At 38.3% G+C, this 20,297-nt stretch overlaps 1 protein-coding gene and 1 long non-coding RNA gene across 32 annotated transcripts; one reads left to right on the top strand and one right to left on the bottom strand.

The window, feature by feature from the left end:
* Positions 1 to 3,505: 3,505 nt before the first annotated feature.
* Positions 3,506 to 12,096, bottom strand: LOC125278662. Its single transcript, XM_048207990.1, has 10 exons — positions 12,021 to 12,096; positions 7,913 to 8,147; positions 7,661 to 7,754; positions 6,936 to 7,081; positions 6,652 to 6,708; positions 6,091 to 6,165; positions 5,568 to 5,636; positions 5,405 to 5,458; positions 4,414 to 4,482; positions 3,506 to 4,306 (listed from the first exon to the last, which is right to left on the bottom strand). The coding sequence occupies exons 2-10, from the start codon at positions 8,103 to 8,105 to the stop codon at positions 4,218 to 4,220; spliced, it is 846 nt and encodes a 281-aa protein (XP_048063947.1). The 5' UTR covers positions 8,106 to 8,147; positions 12,021 to 12,096; the 3' UTR covers positions 3,506 to 4,217.
* LOC125278663 lies at positions 4,274 to 18,303 on the top strand. Of its 31 annotated transcripts, none has more exons than XR_007187212.1 (10): positions 4,420 to 4,500; positions 5,421 to 5,451; positions 5,580 to 5,654; positions 7,021 to 7,101; positions 7,680 to 7,772; positions 7,926 to 8,099; positions 8,324 to 10,106; positions 11,094 to 11,365; positions 15,266 to 16,032; positions 18,271 to 18,303. It is a non-coding gene; the product is annotated as an uncharacterized LOC125278663 (long non-coding RNA). The 31 variants fall into 31 exon arrangements; XR_007187222.1 differs by having other exon boundaries at positions 5,580 to 7,772; positions 8,324 to 8,421; positions 8,920 to 8,968; positions 9,145 to 10,106; XR_007187227.1 differs by having other exon boundaries at positions 5,580 to 7,772; positions 8,324 to 8,421; positions 8,920 to 8,993; positions 9,145 to 10,106.
* The last annotated feature ends 1,994 nt before the right edge of the window (positions 18,304 to 20,297 follow it).

The raw sequence follows: 20,297 nt of genomic DNA, 5'->3' as shown, positions 1-20,297 counted from the left end.
AAGCGCAAAACTTGAAAGAGAAATCAGTATTTGCGCGCTGACTGAAATAAGCATGTGCGCGCTTCGGATGAGCGCACACAAATCTTCTCACAGCGCATGCGAGTTTTCTTTTGCGTCTTGTTCTTAAATGTTTAAATCAGCAAGGCTTAAATGAGTTTAGTTTAAACACAGATAGCAACATGTGCTGTTCAGGTCTCACCTGCGCTCGCACGCTATCAACACCCGACCGACTGGACATTAGAGCATACGGTACTCGCAGTTAACAGTTTACAAAGAGTGACTGTTTTGTCCATGCTTTTTGATTATCGTTGTTGTAAGGTTTTGGGCATCCATTATCTGAACTCTGTCTGACTGTTTTCCACATTGCTATTTTCAACAAACCATATTAACCAATAGATGCGTCGTCATTCGAGATGGACCGCGGTGCAAGTGCGTACCAAACCGTAAGTGGAGAACCGTACGGTTTTATTTTTTACCGAGAACCATTGCACCCCTAGTGTTAACATTAAGTCAAAACGCTATCACCTGATATAAGGAATAATGTTGGTAAACATCAAGTGTAAAAATAATGAATGAGAATAAGACAACTGTGAATGTTTTGAAATTTCTTTTAAGTATACAAACTCATCAGTAAATATGTTTGGTCTCAGGTTGAAAATGCTGTGTCCAGTGGGTTCGCTGGCATTGCCTGCACAGATGAACAGTGACTCTGGAATGTGGGGATCCAGAGGAACCTCTGCCCAAAGAGGTTAATGGATATCACCTTTTCCCACCACAGAGCTGCTGATGTGCTGCTGAGACCAGAGGTAATGCGCAACAATCATCCTCTGCCTCCCACTCCTTCATTTCACACCCAGAATGAGCTGAGAGAGGGTCTCAAGCTTCTTCGACTGCCTGTGGTCAAGCCTTCTGCACAAATGTCTGAGTGCTGCGCAGGGACAGGAGCCAGAACAGCCTGCATCCTCACCACATGCTGACCATAATGGTACCAACATCTGCCAGAGGTGCATGATGTTTTATGACAGTTTCGTGACCATTGGTCCCAACAAATGTACACCACTGGAGTGTGTAACTCTTGAGCAGAGTTCCTCTCACCTGTGGCATGACTCTCGTAAGGTCTCATTGCTGCCAAGAAGGTCCCCATCAGAGGCAACTCTCAAACATTTATCAGAGAGCACCTCTTCCCCAGGTTCCATGGGAATGCGGCAACTCACCATTGCTTAGAAAGTGAGGCATCTGCCTTACTGTGGCTAGAGCTTGTGGGTTTAAAGTCAGCCACAGAGGCACAGTCATGTGTGCAAGCAAGCCCTGACTGTCAGCCAGTCTCGATGGAGTTTTGAACTCTGAGGAACTGCTGGAGATCAAATGCCCTCTCCTTAAGAGTGCTGAGTCTATGGAGGGCCTGTACAGAAGTCAGAGGTATGAAGTGAAGATGGTGGAGAGGACACCTCATCTGCAGCCAAGTGGTCCACAGGGCATATATGTGCAAATGCAGCTTGGCTGAGGGCCTGTAAGCTGCTCATCTGGATTCCTTCACAGCAAGTTCTGCTACACGTCCCATACAATGAGCAATTCTGTGCCAAGACTGTAGCTAGACTAAAAGCCTTTTATTTTAAGTATGCTCCCTCATGTGTCAGATGAGTTCCAGGCAGCTGGCTGTTGCTTTCCACAAGATACTTGCAGCTTTGTAAGTAAGCAGGAATGAGAATAATTAGGGTTAAGGATAGGATATTATCTAATTGGGGTGGTATGTAAAGGGTGTATGTGAAGACTGGAACTATTTTAAATCAGTTGTGCTAAACAAGATAACTGTACGACTACAGCACACCATGGTCATGGATCAACGTCACCACCAGCAAGCTTCCTCAATCTTTATTTTAAAAAAAACAATTTTATTTAAAAACGTACTCTCTGATTATGATCTGCGCTGTGTATGAATTAGTGGTGGGCCGTTAACGGCGTTAACGTGCTGCGTTAACGCGAGACTCTTATCGGGCGATAAAAAAAAATATCGCTGTTAATCTATTCTCAAATTGGGGTTGGGAGCTGGGTCTATTCTACGCAAGCTATGATGACTTTCACTTTGATATTTTAGCGCGGATGTATACCTAGCCGAACTGACCCTTCGCAAAGACCCGCCCCCCTTAGTTACTGTTGCTTTGTCTGTCAAGCCGTGGTGCTGTCATGCCACACACAGTGATAAATGCATCGCGGAGCAAGGAGGACACTGACAACACGTCGACAGACAAGACAGAGCAGGAAACTTATGATATTTAACACAGTCCCAGCTTTAAAACTGTGTAGTTTTTTAAGAAATTCAAACAATAAAACCCGTTTTCTTTAATGTGTCATGACCATGGTCGTGACAGATTGCTGTAGCGCCTCAGCTCAAGAGGCTCGTAAACCGATCATCTCTTACTACGAGTCCATTTATAGCATCAAATAACCATGAATGAACATGAGAATCAATGATGTTTCAAACGCGGAAAGATGTCAATATACAAAATATAGCTGCGAGCAGCGATGGCGGGCCCAAGCCCGGTGGCACCGCCACCCCGGTGGCTTCAGGGCAACTGTGCACAGCGGGCAATAGGCATTTAAAACGGTTAAACAAAGGACTATGTCAAATTCACTCCACATTTACTGCACTACAAGGTGCCGCTATAGAGCCCCTCCTCCCTGCCCATTTTCAAAGGATTACATGTCCCAAGTTTTAACATTATTCTGATGAATTTTGAAGCAAATCAGGTAAAAATAAGAGGGTGATCTCAATGTATGCTGAAAGTGACACATTTTCTGCTTCCAGTTGGTGGCGCTATGACTTTGAATCACAATAGTCACATCCATGTGATCAGCCTTGTACAACGAAGACTAAGCCGAAGTTTCATCAAAATCAATTAATGTATGCAGAAGTTATAACACTTTGTTTCCCTTTTCTTGCCATAAATTCGTTGCCTCGCCACGGCCAAACCGTTTGAGATATCCAAAATCCGTTTGCAATTAAACAACTTCAATGTGTTAGCAACAAGTTAAAAAAAGNGAGAGAAATGCAGCACGTTGATCTGCAGTCGCGAGTCTTTCATGTGGAGAACTCTCCTCATATTAATGCATAATGATGCATTTAAAAGTTAATGGCCAATCAGATCTTTATAAAAGTCCACATTGGTATTTGCAGATGAAAAATAACACATATAACATTAAATAAATATTTTCTATCAGTTTGAACTGATTATTAGTCACTCAAACAACCTCTCAGCGTCGATCGTGCATATTCGCCATGTTTTGTAGTTTTTAACACTTTTTACTCGTGTTTGTAGTTCTGAACTGAATCCTCGTCCAATGCGCAATGGGTTGTGGGCAATATTAGCCTTTATAGTGTGCACGGATCCACACTTTGAAAATCTACCGGAAATAGTAGACCATCCGGGGACTTTTGGCATACTCTTTTCAACATACTATGCTTTGGGACACACTTATTTTAATCTCACATACTATTTAGGATGGATAGTACGGACATTGGGACGCAGGGACAATTTGGGTATCTCGCATATTCTGAATGTCTTCGGCAGAATTCAAATGAGCCATTTTAATCTAGATTAATTTTGGAATTAATCTAGATTAAAATGGCTCATTTGAAATCTGCCGAAGACATTCAGAATATGTGAGAAAAAAATTAATCTGTGCGCACCACTAGTATAAAACCAAAGAATTACATGAATTACAACTAGAGATGCACCGATGTATCAGCCAATACAAGCAATTATTTCATTATTTCATATACTATCATCTGATTGTTTAGAAACTGCTGATAATCAGGACAGTTTATATGTTCTCAATCAAAACGGGCTGGAAAAAAGTGTTTAGACTGCAAATCTTGCTGTGTGTGTAAGGAAAATCAAAGTTAACACAATCAAACACATTAACAGTTAAAAATAGGGGTGTAACGATACATCGTTATATTACGATTGCGATATAAAACGCGATGATATGTATCGGCGATATGATTCGATGTGATATAGGCCCGGTTTCACAATCAGGGCTTAGGCTAAGCCAGGATTAGGCCTTAGTTATATATCTTAAAACTTATATCCTAGTTCAATTAGGATATTTATGTAGCTTTTATAAACGTACACTAGAAAAAAAACATTACTGGTGTGCATCTCCTTAGCTGTTATAAATTCACCGAAAACCACAGCTTCTTGAAGCTTATTGTTTTTTTACAACTCTGTAATAGTGATCAAATATAACTTACTCTGTGTTCTTCCTTGGTGCTCACCTGAGGGTCTCAGGACAGAAAAGGTGTGCTCTATGGATTGAAAAGATCATCTGATATTATGCTGTTTAAAATTCTGTATAGTGCTCTAAATAGCTTTTCTTGTTTCCTCCTCCTTATTGTAATTAATGCTCTTGTACCTTGTGTGTTAGGTGGATGAACACTCCAGCCGGCTCCGTGATGGTCTGCCTGAGAGATGCCCACAGTCGCTGAGAAAATTGGAGTGGGTAAGTTGGACTTGTTACATTTGCGAATTAAAGGGTTAGTTCACCCAAAAATGAAAATTCTGTCATGTATTACTCTCCCTCATGTCGTTCCACACCCGTAAGACCTTCGTTAATCTTCAGAACACAAATTAAGATATTTTTGATGAAATCAGATGGCTCAGTGAGGCCTTCATAGCCAGCAATGACACTTCCTCTCTCAAGATCCATTAATGTAATAAAAACACATCTATATCGGTTCATGTGGGTACAGTGGTTCAATATTAATATTATAAAGCCACGAGAATATTTTTGGTGCGCCAAAAAAACAAAATAACGACTTATTTAATGATGGCCGATTTCAAAACACTGCTTCAGGAAGATTCGGAGCGTTATGAATCTTTTGTGTCGAATCTGCATTTCAAAGTCACATGATTTCAGCAGCTTGGCGAGTTTGAACCGCGATCCAATTAATGATTCGATACACTGATTCACAATGCTTCGATGCTTTCTGAAGCAGTGTTTTGAAATCGGCCATCACTAAATAAGTCGTTATTTTGTTTTTTTGGCGCACCAAAAATATTCTCGTCACTTCATAATATTAATATTGAACCACTGTACTCCAGATAAACTGATTTAGATGTGTTTTTAGTACCTTTATGGATCTTGAGAGAGGAAGTGTCCATTTCTCCCTATGGAGGCCTCACTGAGCCATCGGATTTCAACAAATATCTTAATTTGTGTTCTGAAGATTAACGAAGGTCTTACGGGTGTGGAACATTTTGGGTGAACTAACCCTTTAATAGTAAAATTGCAATTGCAATTTGAACTGATGTTTTTTTTTTTTTTTTTCCCTTCCATTAACTTTATCCTATTTGGCTGAGAGGTGTAAAATTTACTTAAGTGAATTTATGTGCATTTATCTTACTCTGCGTTCGTCCAAGGTGGTCCCCTGAGGGTCTCATGACAGAAAAGGTGTGCTCTATGGATTGAACGCAAAATATTATGTTATTTAGTTTTAAAAATTTTATTTAGTTTGAAATGCTGTGAATGTGTTTCTGATTTCCTCATCCCTGATTGTGCTCTTGTACCTTGTGTGTTAGGTGGATCAACACTCCAACCGTCTCCGTGATGGTCTGGCTGAGAAACACGCACTGGAGCTGCAAAAGGTGGAGTGTGTAAGTTGCACATGTAATTGTGAGGTTACTGTTCCTCCATCAATAGGGCATTTCCCCATAACTTGCACACTTTAAAGATGATAAACATAATTGTAAAAGTAATGCATATGAAGTTTCTCTATGTATTGATAGCCTCCACTCCAATATTACTGCTACGCAAGACTTGATGGAGAACTCGGTATTTGCACGTTGTCTGAAATAAGTGTGTGTGCGCTCTCACAGCACGCGCAAGTTTTCTTTTGCGTCTTGCTCTTGAATATTTAAATTAGCCAGGCTTAAATGAGTTTAGTTTAAAGTAATGAAATTAGAAAATAGTTTATGGGTTAGGAATGACACAATTCACAAAACTTTCTTTGAGTCAAATAACCCATTATTTGGATCACATGTTGGACTTCATTTGAGCATTCCCACCAGCCAGATACAACTAATAATTTACCTTGAAAGCTGGGGAGACTCTCACACCAGGTCTGCTGTTGGTCTTCCATATCACATTGTTGCTGATTGACAAATGCTGTTGACAGTCGGGGGTCATTAGTGATGTTCATTTTGATAGCTACAGTTCTGCAGCTGTATGTTTCAACAGTTATTTAATTCAGCGGTTCTTAATTCTTTTCCTGCACAGGAAATCTGTTAAAGTTTAGTTCAATTAGGAACATTCATTCACGGATTTGCGCAACGCCACTGCCTGATGAAACTAGAGAAGTGTGACGTAATATAACTCTATGAATAAATACAATTTAAAGGGATGTCTTATGCACTTTAATGTCCTTTGAATGGAAAATATATGCTCCCTTGGAACTGGAATCATGGTGGATCCTGTGAAATCCACGGTTGAATAGCACAAATGTCTGAAGTGATAAGAGATGTGTTAAGAGATGTCACAAAATGTGTGACAAACAGGATTAAGAACCGCTGACATAGTTGTAGCTTTAAATAATCATTGTAGATGTGGATAGAACAATTAAAATGATTAAAGATAAGAGATCTTCAGACTTACAGTTGCTTAAAGAGTTTACAGCTCTGCTCTGCAAAACCTGAGGTTGCACAACAGGACCTGATAAAAGGGAAATTTATTTTTTGTATTCTGGCTGTTATGCACTTTTAATCTTACTTATTTCATACTGGGCCATTCTGTGTAAAATCAACCAGATTTGAGAATTACCTAGATTTTAAAAATTAAAAAAAAAAGCAACCTCTGGTTGAGTTTAAATGGAATGTGTATTGTTATTCATAGCATTCATTTTATTACCATTGCATGTTTTTAAATTTATTTTCCATTACCTTTTTTCTTTGTGCGTTTTGGAATTGAAGGAGGCTTTGGTGCTGGTGGAAGACTTTCTTTGTCTGCACTTTTTCTTTTTTTAAGAGGTGGTTGTTCTGGTGCCTCATCATCCGATGAGTAGATGTGGTTGGAGCACAGTTTCTTTCTAGGAACACAGAGAAAAAAGTACAACTGCACACATTAATTGCCCCTTGTGTGATAGCAAATACTCATAAATGGACTAAAAACATTTTGCTTTATTTCTTAAAGGGATAGTTCACCCAAATTGAATAATTTTCATAATTTACTGTAAGACCTTTGTTCATCTTCAGAACACAAATGAAAATATTTTTGATGACATCTTGCTCAGAAAAAGGGTTCTCATCACTTCATAAAATTGTGGTTGAACCACTAGTCACATAGACTATTTTAACTATGTCTTTACTACCTTTCTGGGCCTTGAGGTGGTAGTTGCGTTGATGTCTGAGCGTAGACATCAACATAATTTATGTTCAGAAGATGAACGAAAGTCTTGCAGGTTTGAAACGACTTGAGGGTGAGTACTTGATCGCAGAAATTTCATTTCTGAGCGAACTAACACTTTAAAACCTGTAACAATCATACTGAAGCTGTTATTCAATAATTTAAATATTCAGTTGAACTATGTTAAAGGTGGTTGAAACGAAAGTATATGGCATTTTCATGTGTTTTTCAAAACATTTCTTTGTCTTTTATGAGGACTTACTTTGGAATCCTTTTTCCAGCAATTTCAGGTTCTGAATTTATGTCGGATGTATAACTGGCCTTCTTCCAGTTGTTGGCTACATTGTGAAAAGATGCTGAAAAAAGAAATGCAGGTACGGTTTCAATTTTGTTTATTAAAGCTTTATGTGAGACCACATTTTACAGTATAGATAAATGTACAAAGATTCTGAAAAATGAAATGCAGGTATGCTGGGCAAGATCATGTTTAATTTACAGTATAATTTACTCTTACCTGACTCGTGCAGGATTCTTGTTTTATGCCGGGTCCACCCCTTCTCTGGCTGTGGTGTCTCCATGATTTTAACACTCTTTAACAGCCTGTCAATGTCTTTATATGGTGGCCACCAAGAGTATCCGTCAGCATACCAGGACTTGGCAACTGGTCCAGTCGTCCCTTCTCCCTCAAACTCCACTATTAGGTACATTTTTCTTTTTTTTTTCTTTTTTTTTTTTTAAGAACTGCCAGCCTGAAACCCATATTGTGTATTAAATTCGATAAATTCAACTATGTAATTCAAATGCATAAACTATGGAACAAAAAGTGCTGATAAAGAATTAATCTGTATGTAAAAGTGGAATTGCAACAAAATGGCGTAGATATGGGACAAGAAAAATTTTGTTCTCTATTTCCTCAAATTTGCAGAACTCGACGGTGGTTGAGAGATCGTCAACTAAATAAATGCCGAGTGTAGAGGATGGCAGGGGATAGTCAAAAAAAGATTCCTGATGGTTGAATGAACTGTAAGCTACATAAATTTCATCCCTGAATGAAATGATATTTTGCAGCTTTGCAACTTTGCCACTGATGTAAACGTGACTGTTTGCCCGGTCCAGTTTAAGAGTGTAAGGGCTTGTCCTTAACTCTTTATACTGTGTCGCTTCATGAAAGGATGCAGGTAGAGGACCAGTTGCATGCTGCTTTTTGAGCAGATGTGGCCTGGTTTTGTGAGGTTTTTTGCAGCTTCTTTGCATCTCTGAGAATCTTTTTATTATTTGACTCAGAGGGCATGTTGGTTTCCTCAGAAGTCTTTTGAGTTTGTTCAGGTGATTCTCATACTTGAAAGCACTGAAGTTGTCTAGCACGCCATGCTTTTTTGCATCATCTGCAAGATGTACAAGGCAGTGTGCATTATAGGACAGGAATTGTGGCCCATACAGTTGACCGAAGTGATTGACGAAGAGAACCAGTATGTCATTGGCATAATCACAGTAATCTTCCATCAGACTGTTGTTGCACAGGATGAAGATTCCCACAAAAAGCAGCAAGAAGTTTTTGTACACCTCTGTGGTAAGGAGATCTTTCAACATAACAGGTCCGGTATACAGTAAAAACTGCCTGAACTCTGTTGCCTTCCACCTGTCAATTTCCCTCAGTGCCCTTGGTTTCCTTGCGAACTCCATGGGCACGCTTCTCTGAGCATTCACTAACCTTTCTGTTAATGTGTTTATTTGAAATCCCGACAGCCTACAAGTGAGAGGACCCATCTTCAACCACAAGTGGAGAAGTCTTCTCATGATTCCAAGGCACACAAGGTGCATGTAATCGAGGGGGATGCCAGAGACCATATCCAGGGAAGTTTGTTCAAGGGGTGACGTGCCATGATGGTGATCAGAATCGGTCTTGTTTCTGAAGCTCTCATTGGTTCTTAGTGGCATGTCGCTTCTTGGAAATGTCATCCGGTTTTCCAGGTACACTCCATCCTGTGTGCATTTTTCGCATCCATGATAGCCTGTGTGACCTTTAATGTTTTTTAGGAATGCACGAGCAGGTGCGTCGCAAACCATCGAAGAAAGTTGTAAAGCTAACCTCACTCCTTCAAACTCAAATCCATTACCCAATTCATTTACTTCCGTGATGAAGTCTTCGAGATACTCGGTCAGTGAGGTAGGTTTACCTGTGCCACAAAATAAACCTATTGTCACTGGTTCTTCTTGTCTGATATTTTGCAGTGTTCCAAGAATGGGCCAGAACTGTGTTGACGAACTCTTGTAGAGGGGCAGACCATCGATGCTGACCTGAAGCTCCAATGTGTGAATGTTGCTCAGAATCTTGACATTCTGATGTAGCACCTCTGTGATTGAATTTAGTACTCCAAAATGGTAATACTGGCCACCAGCTTTGTGTTGTATTTGAGGGTTCCCACGCACCGTTCCTAGCAACGTTCTTGAGTCTTTTGGCAGATTTAAACTATGTTGACGTAGTATGTTTAGTAATGAATTTAATGCCACGTGTGAGATTTTGTTTTCAGTAGCCCAGGTTGCCAGATCTTCTTCTAGGGAAGTTGGATCCGTTTCAGACTCCGACTCGGGGTCAGATTCACTATCATCAAGAAGACTTGCCATATTGACAGCTTCAGTCTCGTCAATCTGAGAGAGACAGTCCATAAATGTGTCTTCATCATCGATTTGACATTGACAGGCGTTACGTGAGTCACTGTGCATGCAACTCAACTCCTTCCCTGAAGTTGTTGCATTTATTGTCTGCAGTTGTTGATCCACCTTCTCCTTGGCTTTTCTCCTCAGCGTCCAATAGGACGGCTCATTGCAAGCCATAGTATTAAGACCTTAACACAAAAAAAACCCTTTTTTGTTGTTTGTTTACTGGCCTACCAATATATTTGCATCAACACAATTGATGTACTATAAAGCATCATCAGTTGAACTCAAAGGATGATGACTTCAGATGCAAAAGCCTCTAAGTGTCATCTAAAATATTCTTATAAAGTGAGCATTTTTATCAGGCTCCTGTTTTAAATAGAACTGCCATTAAAGTTAAATTACTGAACCTAAACATAGAAGCCTGATAAAGATGCACATTTTATAAGAAAATTTCAGATGGCACTTGGAGGCTTTTGCATCTGAAGTCTACACAGACACATACATAACACGCACACAAACTTTTGAAGTTTGGGACTAGTAAGGAGGATATGAAGTTTCTTATGTTTAGAAAGGCTATGTTTATCTGATAAAATACAGTAAAAACAATTGTAAAAAATGTAATTTTATTTAAATATTTAAGAATGGTATGGATTTCAGTGGGATAATCCTTTGATAAGAAATGTTAGAAACATCAGAACGATTTCTGAAGGATCATGTGACACTGAAGACCGTATAATGATGCTTAAAATTCAGCTTTGATCACAGGAATAAATTACATTTTAAAATGTTCAAAAAGAAAAGTTTTTTTTAATTTGTAATAAAATTGAGCCATTTTACTGTTTTACTGCATTTGATTTAATAAATGGAGTCTTGATCATATTTATACTCAACAATATAAACTAAATATCTTGCTGTATCATAAAAGTTATCTTGCTGTCTAGATGCATTTCTGTACTTCATATTCAATCTGTTCTTCAAATGAGAGTATTGAATAGCAAGTGTCTCGCGGGAAGTTAATTCGGATTCTCTTTCAGGGCATGCGATTGGCTGTTCGCTGCTGATGTCACACTTTCAAGTGCGCGCGCTCCAAGAACTCCAGTTCAAATCCCAAGTCGACGGATGGACGGAGTTTGATCGGCGTCATGGTACCAGCAAAGCATGCATGTCTTGGTTTCGTGATCTTGACTGTGTGTTGCACTGCCATCATCGTACAGGCTCCTTCTGTGATTCACCAAAGCGCGTCTGAATTCAAGCTGGAAACGGCCTGTGCTTGGTCTGTCCCAGGGTGTCATCGTCACTCACGAAGGTAACGTTAATCATGTTTAACACGACCTGTTAGCTGTGCATGTTAACAAATAGTGGGTCTTGCATGGTCTAATGACCATCATATGTTTAGTGCTTGTGTAACTTAATCCGTCTGTGAAAAATGTGAGTAACGTTACACTCGATAACGTCCACTATGGTTTCGGATACCAAATACTTAAAGTGCTCTGTTTGATGGCATAAAATGGCGATTTTTGCATTCGGCACAAGTGTTAAGTAGAGCAGCACTTCAATTTTTACACGTTACTTTTCTCTGCGCTGAGCTCCAGCCACAATTAAACACACTTGAAGTAGCTGTGTTGAGGCAAGTTGGAGCTAAACTCTGCAGGACAGCGGCCTTCAGGGACCGAGTTTGGACACGTATGGTCTAACCAATCAGTATTGAGCAAAGCAACGCTTTAGATTTTCCCGCCCCTTTCCCTCGCCCCGCCCCCCGCGGATGTTGTCAGTCACAGCTGTTGTGAGGAACGGAAAAAACGCGCCTATAAAAACTTGTAGGCATTTTGTTTTAATTACGACGTTTGTGTTGGTGATTATTTATTGTCTGTGTATACATACATGTATAATAATACTTATTTCGAATATAATTAAACTTCAAGGTATCAAAAGGCTGATTAATACTGTATACATATACTTACCAACAACTCGCCGAACTGAAGACAAACTACAAACAAACTTAAAGCCGACTAATAATGAACTAGAAAAACAACAAAGATAAAAAAACGTGTAACGACTGAACAGGAACGTAATATATACAGTTGGAGCTATTTACAGGTTATTAATGTGGGAAAATTAAAAAGTTAATATTACAGAAAATCACATTTAACATCCAATAAGAAAACTATGTCCATATTACAAACATCTGGAAGCCATTTCTACAATATTTAATTCATGAGTCATGTGCCCATATATCTTAGTGTAAGTGGTAAACAGATTTGGCTCGCTGTCGTCTATAGAGGGCTCGGAATGGATATTCTACTCGAGCTCCAATTGCCCCCCCATAACAGGAAAATTGTACAAAAAGGAGGAGGAGGGATGCTGAAAGAACTAACAACAGGAAGAGGGAAGATGCTGGTTTTATACCTTGGTATTAATTGGAAGCTTAAAGGCAGGGTAGGTAAGAAATTTTGTTCCAAATTTGTTTAAACTTTCTATATATATACATGCATAATTAAAATGTAGGAACTCTGATAAAAAGAGTATAAAAATCGAGTGACTCTAGACCGTTTAATCTGTATTAAACACAGCTCATTATTTCCATCCGGGACGAAACATAGGATTGGCTTAGGCGGCTGTCACTCTCTCGCAACCATGGCAACCACCCTTTTGCCACACATGACCTGCCCACTTGCGCGCGCACGTTTGATTTGGGAATCCAAGAGGCACGCGATCCTAGGAATACCAAAACAATGGCAGAGAAACAGCAAGCTAAATTCACAGTATCGGCCTATGCAGTTAGTGAAGGCAAACCAGGCAAAAAAAGGAAGACAGTAACAGTACAAGAAAAGGCAATGAACAAAAAGTCTTTGGATAAACAAAGAAATAAAACGCGAGTTAATATCGGCGTGGCTTTCCAGCGATGGCGAGAACTGAGGGAACTCAAGGGGCTGAAAAGTGACTCCTTGATGGCTTTATTTCTGCTGGACAGGTAAATCTTTCTTTTTGTATTTTGATCATACATATTTTTTTGTTTATTTTTTCATGAAGCATGTGTCATTAGCACACGTAACTGCGTAATATAGCTAACATAACATTACTTAGCGAGCCGTAGTAGAGACGATAAATAATGATAGCTACAGTGTTGAATTGTGCATAATTTTACCCTCTGTCTAACTCTTTTACCATGTTCACCTGTAAGTTTACCTGCACGTTTTTTTCGCCTTTGTTTTGTTTTTATATTCTCTACCTATGTTTACTGATGTCTTTATCTTGTATCTGTGTGTGTCGTACACACTTTGTTGTATGTGTGTGTTATTATTTTGTGTCTGCAATGCAGTTGTGAGTTGATATTTGAGTGTATGTTACTCTGTTGATCTGTAGAACAACGTATATGTTATGAATCTTACACGAAATTCATCTTCATCACAGTGTAAATGATGGTAATGGAAAAACGTGTATCATGCAACCTGTTTTTTAGCTTTGCCTTATAGATAACTAGCTCGTTAGCAAATCAAAAAAATATATATTTTAAACTTTACCAATATCAATATGCTAGCTTGATAGTGAGTACTAAAATACATCTTGTTTGTTTATCTTCATAATTATAAAGTTATTTTTATTACATGTGATTCTGACATGATGTCACTACATGCACTGTGCTCCTTCCTCTCCGCTCGTCTCAGGTAAATAATGCGTCTTCCAGCTCAGTGGTCGGAGTCGCACGTTCATGCGTTTGGGGGCGTGGCTTTGTAAGGAGCCCAGAAGGGAGGGGGTGGAGTGAATGGAAATAATGAGCTGTCTTTAAAACAGTCGTGAGAGGTCTACAGACACTCGATTTTTATACTTTCTTTTTCAGAGTACTTACATTTTAATTATGTATTGATATATAAATAAAGTTTAAACAAATTTTGAAAAAAAGTTTTTTATACATTTTTTTGCCTACCCTGCCTTTAAGATAGGACTAGTCCTTACTTCTATTATGATATTTATTATTTATTTATTTATTTATTTATTTTTTAAGATGTCTGTGAAAGTTATTTTAAGGGATAATTCAACTAAAAATGAAATTTACTCACCCTCGATTCTAAACCTGTAAACATTTCTTTGCTGAAGACAAAAGAAGATATTTTTAAGACTGTTTGTAACCAGTTTTTGAGCCCCATTGCCTTCCACAGTGGCCTGGAAGTTTCTAGTATGCCAAGTAAGAAGCTGATTAGCTGCTTCAGGTGAGCTAAACTCTGTAGGACAGGGACCTCCAGCAGCAGGACTGGACACCCCTGGACTCGGTTCTTAGTCACCAAAACTGACAGAATTAATAATTAGTGAATTACACGCACTGTTTGCTGACACTTGAGTGATTCACAATGTATTTCCATATTTCGTGTTTCTGCAGAAGTCAGTCATGTGGGCAAAATCATGAGGGTGAGCAAATAAATCTCATTCTTCATTGTTCATTTAAGCAACAGAGCAGAATACCGTTAATCTTTAGATACTTAAGTTATGTTTTAACAGCGGGGGGCAAGCACATGTGGGTTTGGATTTTATTTTCCCTTCATAATAAAAACCTTCATTTAAAAACTGCATGTTGTGTTTACTTGTGTTATCTTTGATTCATATTTAAATTTGTTTGATGATCTGAAACAATAAAGTGCGACAAACATGCAAAAAAAAAAAAAATCACTTTTTCACACCACTGTATTTATTGACATGGTTTTAAAGCTATTTGCTATCCTGTTTGTTGGCCTTAAAACGTCTTAAAAATGTACATATGTACACCAGGGAAATCTAAATTTTCTAGAGGAACTTGCCCCCCTGTACCCCCCAAACAAACAACATTTTCTAACCAGGGTAATTATGAAACCCTGCGTACGGCCCGGCTTATATTCTATCTAATGAAATCTGAAGTAAACGTGTATTACTGTGATCAAAAATAAATGGGGCCAAACACGTTTGAATGTAAAGGTTTGTGTCTCATTATTCTATTAATAACTATTTAATACTATCTAATACTTCAAATCTCAAGGTTAAATCAGAAGATCTTTTGTAAAAATGTTTCTGTAACAGCTGCCAAAAATTTGTATTTAGCTCCTCTGTGGTTTTTAACAAAAACAACAAAAACAAAAAAATGGTTGTGGTTTGTACCATATTTGTCACTGTTTTAATTTTAATATACAAAAATTATCTGGTAAAATAGTTGGATTTCTATGCACTTCTGTGATCGTAGACAATGCATGACTTTTATTTTGGAGTGACGCCATGACGTCATAAGACTGCGCCGCGCTCAAGCATCTGTGATTCTGCTGAATAAAGGTTTGTTTTAAGAATTTAAGCTGTTTTAATCGATAGGAACAGTTCAATGATTTGTAGTTGTTACCGTTTTTTAAAGCGATGTGAAATGAATTTATTTACTATTTAATGTAACATTGTGATTCTTTATCTAACTGTAGTGAAGGATATTTGTGTGAGTAAACAGTAAACCTGCGTCTCATTTCTCTCTCTATATATATATCATAAATCAGTTTATCATGAACTCGAGTTCAGTTTCTGGAGAGTAATGATGGAGAAACTGAACTTTTCAACTCCGAGTCAATTGAATCAAACACTTTGAGAAATGATTCAGTGAATCACGACTCGTGCTGTTCGAACAGTGAACATGAACGAGAACAACAAACATTAACAAACTACTTAATCATGTTTCATCAAAGTGTAATGATTTCAATATAATCTATAATTCATTAGATACCAAATGAGGATCATAAATGCCTGAAATATGAAGTTTATTAATTTGTAGTGTTAGTTTTGAGTGTTTTTTTTTTAGTCCAACAGGTCATTGAAGACTTTTAACTCTGTTAATTATTCTGTACTTACAGATGGATTTTATTAAAGAGGAAACTGAAGACATGAAGATGGAGTTTAATAAAGAGGAGTCTGAAGAAATAAAGATTGAAGAAACATTCAGTGTGAAACATGAAGATACTGAGGAACAAACAGGTTGGTTTTATTCTCACAGCTGAACTCAGTCATTTGATCATTATTAAAATGTCCAGCTCTACAGAAATAGAGAATATACAGAAGTATAATCTTACAGGTAATATTACAGAATCCATTTATTCCAGTATAATATCATTCAGGTATAAATTCCTTGATCATGAAATTGTTTAATTAAGGTTTGCAGATGCTGAATGAATCAAATGATTAATAAACAGCAGCACAAACTCTGTGAAATCAGCAGCTCTTCTGGCGCACTCAGTGTCTGAATTCACTCAGTCGTTTCATTCAAGTGGACTTACTGTAGGAGCAAGGGTTAGGGTTTGATTTAGGGCTGGTTTCTTGTAATTAAAGGGTTAGTTCACCCAAAAATAAAAATTCTGTCATTTATTACTTACCTTCATGCCGTTCCACACCCGTAAGACAACTTTAAAATTCAGTGTTTCCATTAAATGTGACCCCAAACCACAAAACCAGTCGCACGGGTATATTTGTAGCAATAGCCAACAATACACTGTATGATGTATGTATGTCAAAATTATGCAATATTAAGTAAAGATCATGTTCTATTAAGATATTTTGTCCATTATTTTAGTCCGTTATATCAGAATCAAATCAGTCTAGACTTTGAGCATGTGAACTTTCTACAGAAGCTGAAACGTCAAGATATGACGTGATATATTTTTAAAAACATACGAATAACGAATAATAATCACTCCAAAATTTAAAAATATACAATCTAATCCACTTTACTGCAAACTTCACTTGATCTTGTGTATCCAGTGTCTTACATTCACATGTGTATGAAAGGAAGTCAGTGGAAGGAGAAGTCTGCTGTGAACGGCCCTTAAAGGGATAGTTCACCCAAAAATGAAAATTTGATGTTTATCTGCTTACCCCCAGGGCATCCAAGATGTAGGTGACTTTTTTTCTTCAGTCGAACGCAAATTATGATTTTTAATGGCAACCGCTGCCGTCTGTCAGTCAAATAATAGGAGTGATTGGGAACTTGAACAATAAGAGTCGAAAAACCTTCCATAGACAAATCCAAATTAAACCCTGCGGCTCGTGACAGCACATTGATGTCCTAAGACATGAAACGATCGGTTTGTGCGAGAAACCGAACAGTATTTATATCATTTTTTTACCTCTAATAAACCACTATGTCCAACTCCGTTCAGCTTCCGGTTGGTGAGGTCTGATCGCGCTCTGACAATGGAAGTGATGTCTAGCACTCATTGAAGTATATGGGCGAGACATCACTTCCGTCATCAGAACGCGTTTTTTGACCTCACTAACAGGATGCTGAACGAAGTTGGACATAGTGGTGTATTAGAGGTAAAAATGATATAAATACTGTTCGGTTTCTCACACAAACCGATCGTTTCGTGTCTTAGGACATCAATGTGTCGTCACGAGCCACAGGGTTTAATTTGGATTTGTCTAAGCAAGTTTATTTACTGTTATAGTAGAAGTTCCCATCCACTGCTATTATTTGACTGACAGACGGCAGCGGTTGCAGTTAAAAATCATAATTTGCGTTCGACTGAAGAAACAAATTCACCTACATCTTGGATGTACTGGGGGTAAGCAGATAAACATCAAATTTTCATTTTTGGGTGAACTATCCCTTTAATAATTACACAGTTTTAGGAAAATTAATTAAATATCAAATGTCAAAATATGGCTGTTAATATCACATTAGATCATTTTGTCATTGATTGAAAATATTTCAGAGCAATGTTTTCTTTATTTTCTTAATATTATTTATAAATTATTAAGAATTATTTAAGGGAAGGTGGCAGAGCAGCGATTTGGGAAATTCTGTACCCAGAAGACGCCCATTCAGTGCTGATTGTCTGAATTCAGTAAATCTTGATGTAAAAACATTTGAAATTGGAGTCAGATTAAACGAGCAGCTAAAGTAAAATTGAGACTAAATTCTAAAATTAAGTGAACTTCACAGAAGCGCTGAAAAGACGTACACACATTATTCCTTCACCAGACCACTGGATTCTGTCGCTGGAACGACAGCTGGTCCTTTACGATTGGAAGATTAATGTTAAAGTTTCAGGGACATATGCAACTAATTTATGCAAATGCATCAAAATGATCGTAATGTTTTGTAGCAGTTGTCTATCACAACAAGTCTCAATTTTATGACTTTTTTACTTCATATTTCTCTCTTTAAATTATTTTGATTTATTGAAAATGAAATGACTTTTTTCTCTTTCATTTCAGAGCTGATGAAAGTGAAGGAGGAGAGTGAAGAACTGAGTGAAGTGGAGGAGGAACTTCATGACAAACCTGGAGAAAAACCTTTGAGTTGCTCAAAGACTAAAAAGACTTTTTTAAAGAAAAGAGCCAAGAAATCTACAACCTGCACTCAGTGTGGAAAGAGTTTGTCAACCAAACAACATCTTGAGATTCACATGAGAGTTCATACTGGAGAGAAGCCGTTCACATGTGATCAGTGTGGGAAGAGTTTCACACGAAAAGGACATCTTAAGGATCACAAGAGAGTTCACACTGGAGAGAAGCCACACACATGTGATCAATGTGGGAAGAGTTTCACACGAAAAGGAGGTCTTAAGAGGCATATGAAAGTTCACACTGGAGAGAGACCATTCACATGTGATCAATGTGACAAAACATTTCTAAGGTCATCAGACCTGAAGAGACACCTGAGAGTTCATACAAAGGAGAAGCCACATTCATGTTCTGTGTGTGGAAAGAGTTTTTCACAGCTGTATAGTTTACAGGAACATGAGAAAATTCATACTGGTGTGAGAGAGTACATGTGCTTTGAGTGTGAGAAGACTTTTACTACATGGAGCAATTTAATAAAGCACCAGAGAATTCACACTGGAGAAAAACCTTACAAGTGTTCACACTGTGACAAGAGATTTAGTCAGTTATCAAATCTGAAAACACATGAGAGGATCCACTCTGGAGAAAAACCTTACAAGTGTTCATACTGTGACAACAGGTTCAGTCGGTCAGAACATCTGAAAACACATGAGAGGATCCACACTGGAGAAAAACCTTACAAGTGTTCATACTGTGACAAGAGATTCGGTCAGTTAGCACATCTGAAAACACATGAGATGATCCACAGCACAGAGAAGCCACACATGAGTGATCAGTGAGGAAAGAGTTTCACTATTAAAAGTCACCTGAAGATACACATGAAGATCCATGCAGTGGAGAAACTACATCACCACAGTGTGAAATGAAGTAGTTCATTTTTATCTGCTAAACAAAAAAAAATCTCTTAAGTTAGCCACAGCCAAATCTCTCCTCTCCAGCTATAGTTGGCACCATGGGTGACAAGTTTTATTTATTTATTTATTTTTTTTTTGAAGTTACAAAACGTCTTTTTGTACCTGCATCAGCAAATTATTCACAAAAATTTTAAGCAAACAAGTTTAACCCTTTAATGACCCAGTGGTCCGCTGGCGGGACGATAGAGTGTTATAAGGTTAAACAAGTTGTTTTTTTTAAATGAGGAGTTTGCCATCTAACTACTCTTTTATTATGCTCACAGTGTGTCAGTTAAATGAATTGGGATATTAATTTAATAATAAAAGTGGCATAATAATAATAATTAACAGCCCTGTGCGCCCATCTGCTATACGCCACTGTGAAGGGATAAACGGTGTTCAGGCACGGCATCAAAGTGATTACCTGTTTAATCCAAATCCACATGCGTGGACTGTTCAATATTCAGTACTGCAATGTCTGAGTCTCTTCAGTCACATGATGTTTCTCATGTGTTTTCAGTCAGCGCAACAAAGAAACGTTTACTAGACTGTGGACTAGCTTTGCTCTCTGAACAGTGGCAGCCTGCAGCTGAATTTTTGTGATCACTGAAGCCCGGGTATACTTCGGCCGTCCGCGTTTGTGAATTTGACGTATGTAATTTTCGTCATGCGGCTGGCGTGAGCCGTCTGCATGAGGCTGGCTGAAGGGAAGGAAAAGATGTGGTAGAAAAAAGTGTACAAGCAATAGGGATAACCGTACCCTGGAGAGGATTGTGAAACAAAACCCATACAAAAATGTGAGTGAGATTCACAAAGAGTGGACTGCAGCTGGAGTCAGTGCTTCAAGAACCACTACGCACAGACGTACGCAAGACATGGGTTACAGCTGTCGCATTCCTTGTGTCAAGCCACTCTTGAACAACAGACAGCGTCAGAAGCGTCTCGCCTGGGCTAAAGACAAAAAGGACTGGACTGCTGCTGAGTGGTCCAAAGTTATGTTCTCTG

This window comes from Megalobrama amblycephala, linkage group LG11, assembly GCF_018812025.1.
Source record: "Megalobrama amblycephala isolate DHTTF-2021 linkage group LG11, ASM1881202v1, whole genome shotgun sequence".
Lineage (NCBI taxonomy): Eukaryota > Metazoa > Chordata > Actinopteri > Cypriniformes > Xenocyprididae > Megalobrama > Megalobrama amblycephala.
The sequence above is the reverse complement of the archived record's forward strand: the minus strand, read 5'-3'. Positions and strand labels throughout refer to the sequence as shown.

Bases quoted from the DNA above. Each gene is read 5' to 3' on its own strand.
- LOC125278662 (XM_048207990.1), bottom strand. From the start codon at position 8,105: ATGTACCTAATAGTGGAGTTTGAGGGAGAAGGGACGACTGGACCAGTT. The intron at 6,166-6,651 runs GTAAGTCTGAAG...GACTGTCAACAG, and splicing joins TGTAAACTCTTTAAGCAACT to CATTTGTCAATCAGCAACAA. The intron at 5,637-6,090 runs GTAAATTATTAG...CACCTTTTGCAG, and splicing joins GAGTCTCCCCAGCTTTCAAG to CTCCAGTGCGTGTTTCTCAG.